The sequence below is a fragment of the Watersipora subatra genome, chromosome 4, assembly GCF_963576615.1.
Source record: "Watersipora subatra chromosome 4, tzWatSuba1.1, whole genome shotgun sequence".
NCBI lineage: Eukaryota > Metazoa > Bryozoa > Gymnolaemata > Cheilostomatida > Watersiporidae > Watersipora > Watersipora subatra.
Genome location: NC_088711.1, coordinates 35,335,725 through 35,352,591, shown reverse-complemented (window position 1 = coordinate 35,352,591; position 16,867 = coordinate 35,335,725). Strand labels below are relative to the sequence as shown.

The 16,867-nt window shown below is 36.8% G+C and overlaps 1 protein-coding gene across 1 annotated transcript; it reads left to right on the top strand.

Moving 5' to 3' along the window:
* The first annotated feature begins 170 nt into the window (after positions 1-170).
* Positions 171-4,278, top strand: LOC137393103 (large ribosomal subunit protein uL11-like). Its single transcript, XM_068079519.1, has 3 exons — positions 171-327; positions 2,836-3,090; positions 3,821-4,278. Exons 1-3 carry the CDS (start codon positions 291-293, stop codon positions 4,024-4,026), a joined length of 498 nt encoding a protein of 165 aa, XP_067935620.1. The 5' UTR covers positions 171-290; the 3' UTR covers positions 4,027-4,278.
* Positions 4,279-16,867: the final 12,589 nt, after the last annotated feature.

The following is a 16,867-nucleotide window of genomic DNA, read 5'->3' as shown; positions in this document are numbered from 1 at the left end:
TGCGTGTACATTGTATATCGAATATTTGTACGCGTACAATTATTTGGTCAAGCGTTTGCAGCATTTAATTTGTTTACTTAAATTTTTTTATAATAATTTAAAAATAAATAATTATTAAATGCAACATAAAATTTTTTGCAGCTTTCGCAGTGAATTAGGGGACAACATAACGTAACCTTTCTTTTCCGCTTACTTTATTGCAGGCGCTGGTGCAACTATTTTGGTAGGGCGAAGAAATCGCGCTCATCCAACACCTTTGCCTTCCTTTAAAGTCGTAACCGACAGATAAAATGCCTCCAAAATTTGATCCAAATGCAATATCAATCGGTAAGACAATTTATAGCTAAAAGTTTTTCATTATATTCATTACGTGACATTTACCTATTGTTAACCTGTATACCAATTAATTGACAACAACGGATTAACTGTTTTTTTTTTAGGATTGTTAGAGTACATTGTGTCTCACTCCATTTCATTGACTAGGGAACTTCAGTAAAGCTTGGTTCACACTGCAACGCTGTATGTGAACTAGCCTCGAGTCCGTGTTTGTGAGAAGCTGTTTTCATTAGTCCCAATCGTAGATGATACAGCTTTGCCTTGGAAAATGAATAACATGCAATTGAGATGATTATAATGAATTATTTTAGCCAATCACGGATGTATCAGCTTCATTTTTTAACCTTGTAGACCGCCGTGCTCATCTTAAAATAACCGTTGACAATTTTGGTTGATTATAACAACCTCGAATCGATTTTGTTCATTCCCAACGTAAGCTACTTACGTCCGAGATTGGCTTCAAGGTGATGATGATAACATGGCTTTACACTGCCAGCAATTTTCATATTCTCACTTGCTACATATTACGAAAGCCACTAATATGAATTGAAACTGTTTATAAAGCATTTCAGGTAGTTTTTTCATATTTAAATGTGTTAATTTATGTCATCAGCAGATTGTGGGCAGAGCTTTACTCTAACGAAAACTATGTGAGGTCTAAAATAACCTAGCTTATACATTTATTTTTGTACTTTTGATATTTGATTGGTTATCGACCGCTTCATTTAAGGAAATGACAATGTTTTCAGAAACTTCAGCTGTAGGGGGAGAGCAGAGCACATTGCAACGCGGGGCGCGTTGAAACACTCCTTAAATTTCTTGCTTGTTTACAATTTTAAATTCTTACTTTGCTAACTAAAGAGCTTTCAATGTCATTTATGAGATATGTTGATTGCATGAAATGAAAAGAACAGCAATTGGCGTGAGCCATGATTTTGTGAAATGTATTGGTAATTTTTCGCCCTTTTATTTTTATATCCAAATTTAGATAATTGCGTATTTTTGTACATCATCCCGTGGTGACAAGTCAGTGGAAGCAGCTATTGACATTTTCTCTTCGCAATGCATCCACCAACTTCATGATTTTACATCATCCTGAGTTGGGATGAACATTTTGATTACTCAGTGTCAAGTGGGGCTTGTTGAAACACAAAGGGTATGGGGCAAGTTGCAATACGTTTTAATGATAAGAACAGAGGAACAGCTTGAATAGCACTGAAATCTTTATATCGCATCTTTATATCAACATATATATATATATAGGTTTTGTTTTACTGTGGAAGTTTGTCGTGATTGTTGTACACATTGTTTTGAAGTTCATAGCAAACTCTTCAAGTATTTTCTTGCTCAGATAATCAGTGGAAATTTGAATTGTTTAGCTGAAAATAATTTCGAGAAACACAATTCTAAAACTATAATTTACTATGAAGATCAAAGACCAATTATGCAATTAGTACTTTTAACTTGTATGTTCAGGCAATCGTTGGTAGTTTTGTCTGTATATATACAGTCATACTTCGACATATGAGCTTGATGCATTCTAAGACTTAGCTCATGTAAATTTACTTGCATCGCATTTTCTGTATAAAACATCTAAATACAAATTAATCTGTTAGCATACTGAAAAAACACCTAAACAGAATATTACAATGGAAAAATGTGTCTTTAATTGTTGTAATTCAGTACATGCGCTAAAGAACTAACAAATACCTATTTAGTTGTTATGGTATGCAATAAAATGTAACATCACTATGTACACTACTTTTTGGAGCTTTTATCTTTGAGACTGACGGTGCGGATAACGGCCATCTGAGAGAGACATGACAGCAACACGTTCGGCACACTAAACTTTTGTGACCCTCTGTAATAGAAACTGTTTCTTGGTAGCCGTATTTTGCCTCGCATACACTGTAGCTTTTAGCGGGCTCAGCATTCCTCGTGTGAAAAGTAGTATACGTGTAATATTTTCCCTTCAAAAACCAGTGGCATAGATGGAGTTGCAACGGCTTTGAACAGAGGGTCAGGGATCAGACAACTTCCCTAATCTGTTAACAAAAGTACACTTCATTACCAAAGCAGCATCACTCAAGCTTGTCTAATTAGGTTGAAGAAGGTTTAAATGAGGTCAGTTAAGGTGATGAAATTTTAGCGATGAAAAAGTTGAAGTTCAGTAAAATAGTTAAAAATACATTCATGTACTAAAACATAGCGTTAAGTGTGTGTTTCGTAAGTTAAATTCACTTGGCACAAGTTAAATTCAATTCGCACGGTTTTGTGGACACTTCTACTCATCACGTGCTATTATTGCTTTGTAATGATCAAGAAGGTCATATAATGGCAGTGAAATAGCAGTGGTGGTCAAATGGAAGTGGCAGTCAAATAGAAATGACGCTCTATTTTTCAACCCTTCTCCCACAGTGGCGCTTGAATAAAGGTGGCGTTTAAATATATATTTTTACGTTATTATGTTTATTTTATGGCTGTATTATAATTTTGCAGTATATCTGAGAGCTGTTGGTGGTGAGGTTGGTGCTACCTCAACTTTAGCTCCTAAAATTGGTCCCCTCGGCCTCTCTCCAAAAAAGGTTGGAGATGATATTGCCAAGGCGACTGGTGATTGGAAGGGCTTGAAAATTACTTGTAAGCTCACCATCCAAAATCGTCAAGCCAAGGTTGAGGTTGTTCCAAGTGCTTCCGCATTGATCATCAAAGCCCTTAAAGAGCCACCGAGAGACAGGAAGAAAGTGAAGAATGGTAAGTTGGACTTGGTTGATAAGACTAAGTTACAGTTTACCCGACATCATTTAAATATTACTAGAGCTTTTTCTGAGCATCAAAATAGGTCATAGCGACTGGTTACAGTTACTTTTAAACAATTAACAAATGGTTTATAATTTCCTTGAAATTAGGATGATTATGAGAGATGGGAAAACTTTATTTTGCAGGCTTTTTTATCCAAACAGTTCATAACAGCGTACATAATAAACAGCTTTATTAGTCCATAATAGGTACTCATTGTAAATGGAGCTAGTTGCATTTACAATGTGTAACTGTTGTCATGTTTCTGCTTTCTAAATTTAAAATGGAGAAAAGTTTCTGGTTCAAAGACTGCTCCATATAATATTTTTGGCATACAATAGTAAGCCAGTCCTGTTAAGAATCAATTCAAGCTGATATCTAAAGCCTTCGCTTGTCATAGACATTTTGGCAGTAGCTCAACAGCAAGGTCTATATTATATACATGTAGGTACTCATTTCTGTAGCAATACATTCTTGTCAGTCTTCACTGATAACTGTATGAACAGATCAACTTGGAATGGGTGGGTGTTTCACTGCTGTTTAGATCATTTTTATACGGATACACAGTAACTAATGTTAAGAACACTTCTGAATCTGGTTATCTGGAAGTTGATGGAAATTGTGTTGTCGTGGTTGACATGAGCATTTAAAACTGTAGCTCAATTCTAAAGCATTCTCGTTTTAGTCAAGCACAATGGTGACATCACCTTTGATGAAGTGGTTGGTATAGCAAGAATTATGCGACCTCGCAGCATGGCCCGTGAACTTGCAGGAACTGTTAGGGAGATACTAGGAACTGCCCAGAGTGTCGGTTGCACAATTGATGGTCAGCACCCACATGATGTCATTGAGGCTGTTAGCAGTGGTGAAATGGAGGTTCCAGACTCTTAGAGTCAGTCTGTTAAAATATGTTGCTGAATAAAGCGATGCACCAAACATAACATGCTTCTTTTTTTCATTGTTGCTGACGCAGGTTGCCATGTAATTGGTTGTATGTAGTGATGGCTTGAAGTCAGGTGTACAGGTCCTACAAGATACGTTGTTTGGCATGTGAATTGCAGTTATATGCGCATAGAATAGCTTTTGTGGATGGTTCTATATTAAAATACACTTGGCTATTGAATAAAATCCATCACTAGTGGTGTTGAGGTTTCAAAGCTTGGCTGAAATGTAATTTAAGTATTCTTTTTTATTTCCAAAGTTCAAAAATAGCATTTAATATATATCCCACTAAACCATGCCATGCTGAGCAAAAGCTTCATCTGAGTTGGATTTATGTCGATACAAGCATCATTATTCCACCATCAAGCACCTGGATTCAATGTTTGTATTATGGCAAAAGTTTTAGCAGTTGGTCAGCCAGTTCATGGATGGCGACCAAGTTTGTCAGGTTAAAGCCTGCCATCAAATTGTATTGAATTTATTAAGCTCAGCCATTGTGGTTCAACCAGTGATATCAAGATAATGTCCAGGCAAATAACGCAGATTGGTAGGGCACCCAAATTAACTGGCTTTAAATTAAGCTTGGTGAATGCAGTACATACAACGATACAGTAGTTCAGTCGGCCTGACTGAAATTAAATGTTAACCAAATTACATTTATATGGCTTCATTTGTCTTCTTTGATGACTTCATTAGAATGAGGAGTATACCTCATGGAAACTCCTAATCTTAACATACGTGTGATGCAATTTCTTTAGGCTGTCTGAAAAATCTTTATCCTGTCGAGGAAAACATCTGTTGAGTTATATCACTTACGTGGTGTCGACCATTCATGTAATTAATATTGTAATAAGTAATATTTTTAAGTGATATTGAGCAATTTAGTCGCTGATAAAATTCTTGGATGGACATGATGCCAGTCATATCTAGAGTATACATGTATTTGTAACCAGCACCTCTACATGGTTAGTCCAGATGACTCCAATTTTAATTTCTGATTTATTTTATAGTGATCAATGTTATTTATGCCAAGATTGTTTATAACCAATAATGTACTTTGCTGAGTATTTCTAGATTTGCAGTGAGACAAAATAAATTGATTGCTTGAGCTCTCCATCTACAAGCCATCTGCTCCACTATGTTATAGGACATGCTGTATGATGGTTTGCAATAAGACTACATGTGTAGCCATGGTAAAGCCTACTAGGCCATGGGCCAAGGCAGTTTATCTTGCACTTCTGTTGGCACCCCTTTCAGTTGCAATTTCTGCAGTGATTTAGACTAATTTTGGTACGGAGAATTCAAAACTGAAGAGTTGCCATGGCTGCCCATTCCCACTTTATGAGAAATTTGATAAAAATGATATTTTAAGATGTATCTCTCCTGTACATAAGATTTTTTCCATAGAAGCATCAGATTTGCAACTTTTATCATAATTATTTGACAGTGATTTGGAATTTCAGTAGTAAAGTCAAAATTCATTTATCTATTTTCAAACATTCCATATCCTATGATTGTTACACACATGTGTGAACTATATACATGTATATACGTGTATGTACATGTGTATATAATTGTAAGGTTGAATAGCTTTATTTAACAACAAAAAATTCAAAACACTATAATTATGTTTTATAACCTAACAATGATGGATCATAGAAAATAATAAGAACGCTACAAGCAGTGTGAACATGGTGATTATTATTAGCATTATTATTAGTAGTATTATTAGTAGCTAATATCAACAGTCTTACTAAAGGAGCTGGAATGTTTCAAAATATTGCATATCCTAACTATTTGTTCAATATGTTAAGTTCTTAGTCATTATCCTTACCATCTGCATCCTCTGCTACTCTCGCTTCAGTTTTGTCTTAGTGCACCCATGTGCAAAGCTCTATGTAAGGCAGCTTTGCCGTGATACTGGCACATAAGTATCCTCGGCACCTGGATTTTTGACACTCCCATAGAACTGCTTGTAGAATATCAGGTGGGGAAATAGTGCATCGACAAGTTGTTGTTGCCTCTTTCTATATGCATGTAGGTGGCTGCTACATAATTGAGACAATGCACATGTTTTTTCAACGATTGAAGGGAGGAACCGACTGGCCTAGACCTAGACACAAAAAGCCTGTCCCTTAGTCAGTTGAAATCTGTGCCATTTTCCTGGGTGCTTTCTTCTTGGCCATAGAGTCTGCATGTGTAAGTCTCACAGAGGGAATAAAGTTGCCTCGAAACTTCAATGATTCCCAGACTCGACTTGTTTTGATGAGTTTCCTATGACTCTTTTTCCCATTGCCTGCAAAGGATGAAACTGCATCACAGCTAGAGAAACCGTACAAACCTATGAGATTTTTACATTGGAAGTTGATCTTCCAACTTAGTAGCCTTAGTAGTTCTATTCTTGCAAGTTTTTGATCACAAAATCCACACAAGCGGCCTTGAACTTCTTAGTATGAGCAATAAGCACACCAAGAATTGTATCAGCAAGTTGACTGAATGTTAAAGGAATGGCACTGGCAGGCAGGGCTTGAATAAGCCCCATAGCATCCACAAAGACGGCCCCACATCCTCAATAGCTTGGAATCACTGCATTTATGGTAGTTCGACCATGTCTGCTATAAATATGAACTAGCCCTCTGAGAAGGTTTCTAACTCAGCTGCTCTCTGGGAACCTGGGCTGTAATAATCACAAACTGCAGTTAGAAGCACAGCTCTCCGCTTGCCACCTTACATAAAAATTTTCCATGATACCATAGGTAAGTAGTGAACAATCTTAATTGATTCTGTTGAGGCAAGATTGATCAACATTTTCACCAATTACGCAGTTGTGTATCGAGAATTATGCAGATATTCTCATCATACCGTAACACTTGTTATGAGAGGCCACCTCTAAAGCAATCACATCTTGACCAAAGTTCTACAAAGTACACGTTCTTCCTGTTTGATAGTAGCAGCATTCTTCAATCAATCTGCATATGTAGACAGGTGCACCGCTCCTGTCTGGGCAATGTGAGGGCCATAGTTGCTTGTAGGGCATTATGAAGCCAATCATTGGTGCCATATCAGTACAAGCTGGTCTGCAAAACAATACAGGGCACTGGTTATCAATTACTCAATCATAGTCAAAGCAAATGAAGAAATCATATCTTAAAGGTTGACTTGCAACAAAATTCACATTACCGTTATTTGATATGAAAAGATTCACCATGTCTTACTCTGTTGTGTTGTAGGTGCAAAATATGTGGAAAGGTGATTACAAGCTCTTAAAAGCTCAAAAACGAACAGAAAATCGCAGCCACACGAGACCGCCCTAGCTTGGATTCCCTTTCCAAAACGGCTCAAATGTGATGTAGTTGTGAGAGATGGTTTCTGTTTACACTTTCTTGCAACCTTATTTGTGGAAATATTTTCACAAATATACTTCACGCATTAAATAAAACTATGTCTATTGTTCTTACGCGTCTTTTTTATCGTCATCGTAATGCTGTCACTTTTAGCACTGATATCTTATAACTTACCGTAAAAATTCGTTTAATTTTTTAGCCTTAGCTTGAAGGAGTACATATCATTGTCTGATAATCATGACGAGCCTGTTGGTCACCTGTGATAATCGAAAAGTGCTGCAAAAATTATTTTCGAAGTATTGGGCCACATGATCAGATTACGACTTGCCAGTTAGACCAGGCTGAAATAAAACTGTAAAGTAGCGAGCATCTATATTGGATACGGGGTCTTCGGTAAAACCCGGAGTGTTTGTCATTAACTAGTACTACGATAAGTTTTATATTGAGCTTTGTATTGGCCTTTTAATTCACGTGAGAACATACGTGACAAGACGATAACCAAATTTCGTGGCTACGTCATCGAAATAAAGAGATTCCAATCTACGGCGGCTTTTCGTTTTTGAGCTTTTAAGAGCTTGTAATCACATTTCCACATATTTGGCACTTACAACACAACAGAGTAAGACATGGTGAATCTTTTGATACCAAATAACTGTAATGTGAATTTTGTTGCAAGTCAACCTTTAAGTTAATTTACAAGATGGATGGACATACTAGCAGACACAGTTTTGGCCACATGAAGGACAGCTTTGCAAGTACATGTAGTTGATTTGTGTGAGTAGTACAGCACCTTATTTTCACAAATCTTGCATGCATGTTTAATGCAGGTCTTGATGTGTATAAATAGACAGCAGAATTGAATCTTGTGATTTTCTTTGGTGGCTCGTCTTCATCTTGACTAGGTGTATCATGAGTAGCAGGTTTTCAACTCTTTTCATGTGACTAAATAAATGCCAGGACAACATTGACTCAGGAAATCATCACCACTTAGTCAGCTTAAACCAATAAACTAGAGTGAATACATGTATTATTTGTCCATTTGATAAACAAAGGCAAGACTAATGGTTAATGCCTGGCTGGATTGAAATTTAGTTATTTTTCAAACTGAATACAAGCATCTTGATCAGTAGCCACTACTACTGGTTTATACGGATTACAATGTCTGCATTCCTTCCATTTTAATAATGATTATTAATTATGTAATTAAATTACATAATAATTATTTTATACAAGAATTATGAGTCCTGTTATCTCACCTTAAATGTTTGAGTGGCAAAGTATTGTAAGTCTAAAAAAATGCTCACTCACATCACTGTGTTTTCTCCCAGCAAACTCAATTTTGCTGTTGTTAGTCAGTATCTAATAGCATGTTCTGTGAATCTGGGAGCCCTTGTAGACAAGTTGAAGGCATACACCATTAGAAACAGGCCTTTCAGGCTCTTTAAAAAGTGTTTTTTCCAGCTTTCTAGGCAGAGACTAAATGTTTGACTTGTGTGCTTAGTCAATGTTTATCAAATTAATTTCTTGAGAGCCATGTATCTGGGCTACACAAGTCGTGTCAAAGCTCAAACCATGAATGCACTTACCTTGTATCTTATCATTTTCTATAATTTAGCAGTGTCAAGTTATAAAACATAATTATAGTGTTTTGAATTGTTTTTGTAAAATCAAGCTATTAAACCATACAATTATATACACATGTACATATACGTATATACATGTATATAGTTTACATGTGGAATGGCAGCCATGGCAACTCTTCAGTTTTGAATTCTCCATACCAAAATTAGTCTAAATCACTGCAAAGATTGCCACTGAAAGGGGGTGCCAACGGAACATCATTTTTAGAGCTCTTTTGCCTGCTCGGCTCATAGCCTATACTGAGGAACACATCAAAATATCTATTAATGCTAAAATGCCATTGCTATGGACTACACGACATGAGCATTTTAAAGCTTAATGTTATTGACTACTATCAGAATTGCAGTTGCTGTTTTGTGGCAATGCTCAAAAATAAAATAGTTTTATTTACATTTGTAAGTTGAAGGTGATTGTACTGCGCTATAACAGATGCACTCAATGTCTAAGTCAAGATGTTTTACACATTATGTCGGAATGTCACCCGTTTGCATATAAATATTGGCTGTATACATGTTTTTACCATCACCGGTTTCATGGGGGACATTGATTTGCATGGAACAGCAAAACAAAATCCCAAAACGCAAGACATTTATTTGTCATGTATATTAGGATGCAAGTCTATGCTTCCCACCAGCTCTAAAATTGCGGACAGAATAGAGTCAGTTCTAGAATAAGGTCTGCATATTTAATGCAGTATCTTGTCAAAGCCATTGGGATTCAATGTGCCTTCATTCATGTATTTTCTTTTTCCATGATCTAATCAGTTATTGATCATTGAGCTGTTCCTATTAGCATTGCTCCGAGTTGTATGCACATGCAGTATAGCACTGCCATTGTTCGACAAGTGTCCGCAGGTTGTTACAAACTCAGCTGCTTGCCAGCCCTCATGTAAGGGTAAGTCATCAGGTTTGTCATTTAATAATCTCTGAACAATATCAATTTTTTAATTTGAATTACTTTAGAGAAGAAAATTTTTGCCAAAATAAATCCAAATGCCAATAACTGAGCTGGTGTTTGTATTATTTACCAAAAATGTTTTGAACAAATAATACTCTCGTCTAGTTGATGTCCGTTCATTGGCAAATATCTTCTGGAGGCGTTCAGCTAAATGTGTAATCATCAAAGAAATATCATAAGTGTGCTCAGATTGTTGATCGAAAAGTTTGGTTGGCTGTTTGTCCATATTGCTAAATCTATTGCTCAATGGTGTCATCTAGTAGTCACTAGTGTCATGTGGTAGTCACTGGTGTCATCTGATAGTCACTGGTCTCATGTGGCAGTCACTGGTGTCATGTGGTAGTCACTGGTGTCATCTGATAGTCACTGGTCTCATGTGGTAGTCACTGGTGTCATGTGGTAGTCACTGGTGTCATCTGATAGTCACTGGTCTCATGTGGCAGTCACTGGTGTCATGTGGTAGTCACTGGTCTCATGTGATAGTCACTAGTATCATATGGTAGTCACTGGTGTCATGTGGTAGTCACTGGTGTCATGTTGTAGTCACTGGTATCATGTGGTAGTCACTGGTGTCATCTGATAGTCACTGGTGTCAGCTGGTAGTCTCTGGTGTCATGTGGTAGTCACTGGTGTCATTTGGTAATCACTGGTATTATGTTGTAGTCTCCGGTGTCATGTGGTATTCATTAGTATCATCTGGTAGTCATTGGTGTCATCTGGTGGTCCCTGGTGTCATATGGTAGTCACTGGTGTCATCTGGTAGTCACTGGTGTCTTGTAATAGTCTCTGGTGTCATGTGATATTCACTGGTGTCATCTGGTAGTCACTGGTGTTATGTGGTAGTCACTGGTATCATCTGGTAGTCACTGGTGTCAGCGCTCATGTATAAGTTAAACATTACAGACAGGTTATTCAACTGAAATTGCTTCAACAACAATATATTTTGCGTTTTTAAAATACCAAGAGGAATGGAAAATGTTGCCAGATATAATCATGATCACTGAAAACAAATTGCAGATAGACGAAAACTCATTAAATAGGCAAAGTGGTCAATGCATCAATAGATATGTCTGATTGAGAAAACCCAAGTGGTTTGCCATAATCTAACAAAATTACCTTCAATAGTGTGAAACTGTCGAATTCAATGATTATTATGTGATCTCCATGGTTGTTTAACGGTTGTCAAGGAGCACAGATGTCCATGCAGCATGTGCAAGGAGCACATGCAGAAAGTTGGTAGTATTTATCTTGACAGTTTACCAGAACTCTGTGATACTATGAGCTATCCATTAGTGAACACAGCTGTCATTCGTACACAAAGCTAGCCTGGGTTCCCTCATGTAGTTTCTTTAACCTCACAACATGTAAGGAGCCAATTGCTCTGTTACAGATGTTGGCAGTAGCTGATGCTCCCAGCAACCTGTAGCGCAGATCTAAACGTGTAAAGGAGAACTAAGCGTCACAAATCTTACAAGATATTCTCCCTTAGTTTTCCTTTCATCTGCATTTAGTTGTAGGACGACCTGCTACATTCTTATGCATAAGCACCTCATCATTAAATTTACATCAAATTCTTTCTGTTATGGTTCTTATTATTTTTTTCTTTAGGAATTGCGATCTGCAACCATGAAGTTCCTCCTTCTTTATGCTTTCTGTTTGTATGGTAAGTTATTTGTTGTTTGAGAAAGTTACATTGTTTTTTCTGTTTGCGTGGTAAGTTATCCGTTGATAGAGTAGGTAACATTGCTTTTTGTTATGAGGTAAGTTATCTAAGTAAAACTGCTTCTGTTTATGAGATAAGTTATCAGTTGATGGAGTAAGTAATAAACTATTTTACGCTTATTCAAATGTTTAATAGGACTTTTTATGAGCCATCTAAAAAGCCTGACAACTCCCATATTGCAATGTGACAGCAGCCAGTGTCCAGAAAACCTGTCAGTATACATATATTGATGCGTTTGAAGTCATAGTGCACACTTTCAAGAATAGCTTATCGTATTTTTGTAAGTGCAAATATTAAATACTAATAATAGATTGTATAACGCACAGAAAAAATGCAAATGTTCTAGAAATAATGATGCATTTCAAAAGTCAACTCTGCGATCATTTTAGAATTATCCACTTTTTAAATTTACCCGTGCATAAGAATGTTTCAAGGGCTATACAATAGGCGCGTTAGTAGTACTTGGTCTGTTTGACATCCGGTTTAACGAATTTCCAATAGTAGCTTCCTGTGCTGACACAATGTGGCAGCGATCCTGCAGTCGACATCAATATAGCGAGGAGACAGTTTCTTATTTATACTGACTTTATACAGTACTACTATATATTTAGAGATTGATCAGCTTGTTATAACATACTATGTACACTGAGTTGAGCTAATCTTGTCAAATTTATAAAGGATTATTCAACTCCAGAAAAGGGGAATGATACGATTAGCTGAGTTATATTCAGAGTGCCGCGAGCAGACATATGTGCATAGAGTCGGAATTGAGTGCGTACATTGTAAATCTTTACTATCACAAAATTCTGTTATAGTCAAGATTTACAATAACAACCGTGTCTGTCTGAAGCCACGCTAAGAACATTAGGAAAAAAATTACGCCACCCGAGAAGCACACCCAAATCTTCAGGTTCTCGGTCAAGCTTGCGACCATCTTACCACTCAACCACCTTACCATATCTAAGAATAATTGTGTACGTACTCATTACACATGACGATATTTCATGGCACACAAGACTGCCAGCATGCTAGTGTTTGTTAACAGAATGGTTTATGAGAATAGACTGCGTTCCATGACTCAGAAATCGTCTCAAAGTTGCCTGTTAATAGTTTCTCTTGCTTGAGTTTGATGGTTGCGTGGTTGGGTATATTAATTGTTAAATATTTTTTCTACCTTTTACACACCAGGTGTGATCAACATGCAAGGTATCGTAGGTTTTTGCTCGCCCTTAAGTACGCTGCTGTAGGCCGTGGTTTATTTAATTTAATTTATTTAAAGTGGTTTTATTATAAAAATAATTAAATTCGTGGGAAGATCAGGGGAGAAGAGTTCTTTGGCAGTACTTATTAAATACCGTATGTTGGTACATGGAACTATAAAGATTGTATACACTAACTAACAGTACGACCTTTTACTTTGTCAAGACTCGCTGGTTGAGGCAGTGATTAAGGAAGTTTTTATACGACTTCACTTAGTGTGCTTGCATTTGAGCTCCAATGCATAGTCTTTCCCTCTGAGCTGTCAGGGTTCGTAACATTATCCAGGCTGCTAACTTGTATAAACCTTCAGTCAGCAGACTCAAGACACTCAGGTCAAATACTTTATAGATGAACTTGCTATACATACTGTTAAAGAGACCACTTCAAATAACCTATCAACATTAAGGAAAATTGGAAACGATTTTAAAAAAGAGAAAACTAAAATCTCTCGTTATTTTAGAAAGCTAAAATTTGACTTCTGCAAATGGAAAGTCCAAGGACAACTAGCGAGTTTGTACTTTATTCTTATGGAGGACTTGGTATTAATACACATCTACTCTTTGTCTTAGGCCTCCATCCGTTATGTGGAATTCCAACATCGCTGATTGGCCAAACAAGATCAGAACACAAACGTGAGCCACTTACCGACAACCATACAATGGAATTGGTTTTACACTCCTTGCGTGATATCAACACAGAAAAAAATGAATTGCAACAGAGGGAGAAGGCCAGAGCCCTAGGTTCTAACATCGCCAACAATGTCTCACTGGTTATATCAAGTTCGCTCACTAATTATGTCTATGATATCTTATCCAATATTACATACAAGAGGGACACAAATCTCACCTATTTAATGATCAACAACCTGACCACCAAGTTTGAGGTAGGTATGATGATACTGTTGTGCATGACACCCCGCATTCAAGATCAGTTTATATCAGTATGTTTCAACAAGAAAAGATGATCATAGAGTATACAGTCTACTCTGTGTTTGTACCTGGAGAAACAACCCCCTAACCCCCTCTTTCTTTTTCAATAGAGAGGCTCATGACCCTAAACTAGCATTTCTGGTTAGTTCTAGAAGTAAACCAACACGTCTCTGTACAAACCAGAAAATACGAGAATCTTAAACACCTTGAGCCGTTATTGAATTTTGATTTCAATGACATAGAGGTATTCATTGAGCTCTTCATAGAGATGTATTTTAGTTTGTTTTCTGTCACCAAGTAGAATCGTTACATTTCTGCTGATTTAGATTATAGAACATCTAATCTTTTACCGTGATTACGTATGAAAAATAGCATATAACACTGACAGCCTACAATGGGTTAGTGTATCCCACTTACTAATATAGGCTAGCCCACTCACGATTCATCTGTTCCACTGCACAGCATTTTCTTACATAAACTGGCCACCCACGGTTCAACAATTCTAATGTAATCGCTTTCTCACATAAACTGGGCCACCCACAGTTCAGCTATTCTGGTGCACACAAGTTAGTTAGTGCACACCAAATGTGTTTTGGAAAGGCTTTTTCTCCTATGCTCGGCACAGTTTCTGGTGCTGAGCTGGTGTACCCATGAACATTACATATAGCATTATGCTATAGATAAATTTGGAGACAGCAGGCTTTAGTTTTAGTCAGAAGTAGCCCTGTTGTTGTACTAATTGCAAGACTGAATTTGTTAAAAATTCATATCTCTCTTAGTCTAAGGTTTAACCAGTTCACATAATCAAGCTGCCTGGATCAATATTGCTGCTACAATGCCAATTATGAGGACAAGCATTTCGATCCATCTATAGTTGTTGCTTAACCAACTCTCTGTCATACATTGAAATTCCTTTTACTGGTCCTTGACAATCTCAACATGTTTTTTGGTGCATGAATGAATTATTTAGCCGTAAACTGCTCAACCGGCTGTAATTAAAAAATCAACTTGTTGACAATGACCTGTTTGCACGAACTCTGAGTCTGTACATATATTTCCTATATTAGAAACTGGGCAGTTAGCCTAGAGGTCTAGCACGTCTGACCTTCCAATTACATGTTTAAGTTTAATTCCCAAAAGGGCTACTGGAGGCTATTCATTTCCTCTTTAGGTCAACCTGAAGACAACAGATCTGCTGATTGATAAAAAAGTGAATGGATAAGTTTAGCGTTGTCAGGTGGTTTATTGCGCAGGTTTATTGCGCAGGTTCATTGCGCAGGTTAGAACAGCTGCTTCACCAACAAAATAGAGATAAAGTGTAGCCACCCTAAAACTGTGCAAAAAATGAGCTCACGCAATTTTTTATGCCATCCATATGAGTTAATAATCACTAGAAATTAGCTAACCAGGTAACATCCAAGTAAGATTGCTATGCCAGTACTTCTGCTAGCAAACTTCTGGGTTTATCCCAGAAGGAAAGCAAGGACATGAGAAGACAAAGCTTGCTAGTCGTTGACAAAATTTGGAACGGTTGATTTGTTAGCCATGGTCATGGAAACCTTTGCAAGAAAAGGCCAGATGACATGGATGAAGATTGTAGAGCTCCTTCGAGACCTAACTCACTTATATTTTATTGGCTTTGGAAAATTTTTTAGCAGGGTCTTAAAAGCCCTTCCGAAGAAATTCTGTTTGAAACTTATAACTTATCTATAATAATTCATCTATAACTTATTTATACCTCATTTACAACTCATCTATGACTTGACTACAACTCATCTATGACTTGACTATGACTCATCTATGACTTGACTTGGACTCATCCATGACTTGACTATGGCTCATTTACGACTTGACTTGGACTCATCTATGACTTGGTTATGACTCATCTATGACTTGACTTGAACTCAACCTATGGCTTGACTATGGCTCATTTATGACTTGACTTGGACTCATCTATGACTTGGTTATGACTTATCTATGACTTGACTTGGACTCAACCTATGACTTGACTTGGACTCATCTATGACTTGGTTATGACTCATCTATGACTTGACTATGACTCATCTATGACTTGACTTTGACTTACCTACGACCTGATTATGGCTCTTCTACAACTTTGCTATGATCCATCTACGACTTGGCTGCAATTGGCTTATAACTCATCTACAACTCTACTACACATTATCTACAACTAATTTATAACTACCTAATCCCTGTCTCAATTAACCTGCTCGCTTGCAATCACTTTATTCAATAGCTCCTCACTTGTAGATTAAGCAACCAAGTAACAATTCATTTTAGTTTTACTAGTCCAGTTGTTTTGATAAATTGTTGTTATTTACATTTGTACATGAGCTGTAAATGTCACTTGAACAATACTGCAACTAATTAATATTGATTATCTTGAGCACTTTATGATAGACCTGTTAGAGCAAGTAATAATGCCCTCCTTTGACGATATGTGCGTATGTATGTACATATGTATGTATGTATGTATGTATGTACGTACGTACGTATGTATGTACATATATATGTACGTATGGATGTATGTACATATGTATGTACGTACATATGTATGTACGTACATATGTATGTACGTATGTATGCATGTACATACGTATGGATGTATGTACCTATGTATGTATATACATATGTACGTATGAATGTATGTATGGATTTATGTATGTATGGATGTATGTATGTTTGTATGTTCAAAGACGAAAATCGTATGGAAAAACTCTAACCGTTATACCTTTACCGGTGCTTGAATCAACGAAGATTTTTAACTGTATACTATATCTTTAAGAGCATTTAGCAAGTAAAAGGTCAACTAAACACTGAAGAAAACTTCAGATTGTGTTAGCAGTTTAATTATTAAGTATTTCTCAATCAGTTGTCTTGATTGGGTGACATGTTTACAAGAGTCGAGAGAGAAT

Excerpts from the sequence above, each read along its gene's own strand:
- LOC137393103 (XM_068079519.1), top strand. The coding sequence starts at position 291 with ATGCCTCCAAAATTTGATCCAAATGCAATATCAATCG. Across the intron at positions 328-2,835 it reads TCCAAATGCAATATCAATCG|TATATCTGAGAGCTGTTGGT; the intron begins GTAAGACAATTT and ends ATAATTTTGCAG. Across the intron at positions 3,091-3,820 it reads CAGGAAGAAAGTGAAGAATG|TCAAGCACAATGGTGACATC; the intron begins GTAAGTTGGACT and ends TTCTCGTTTTAG.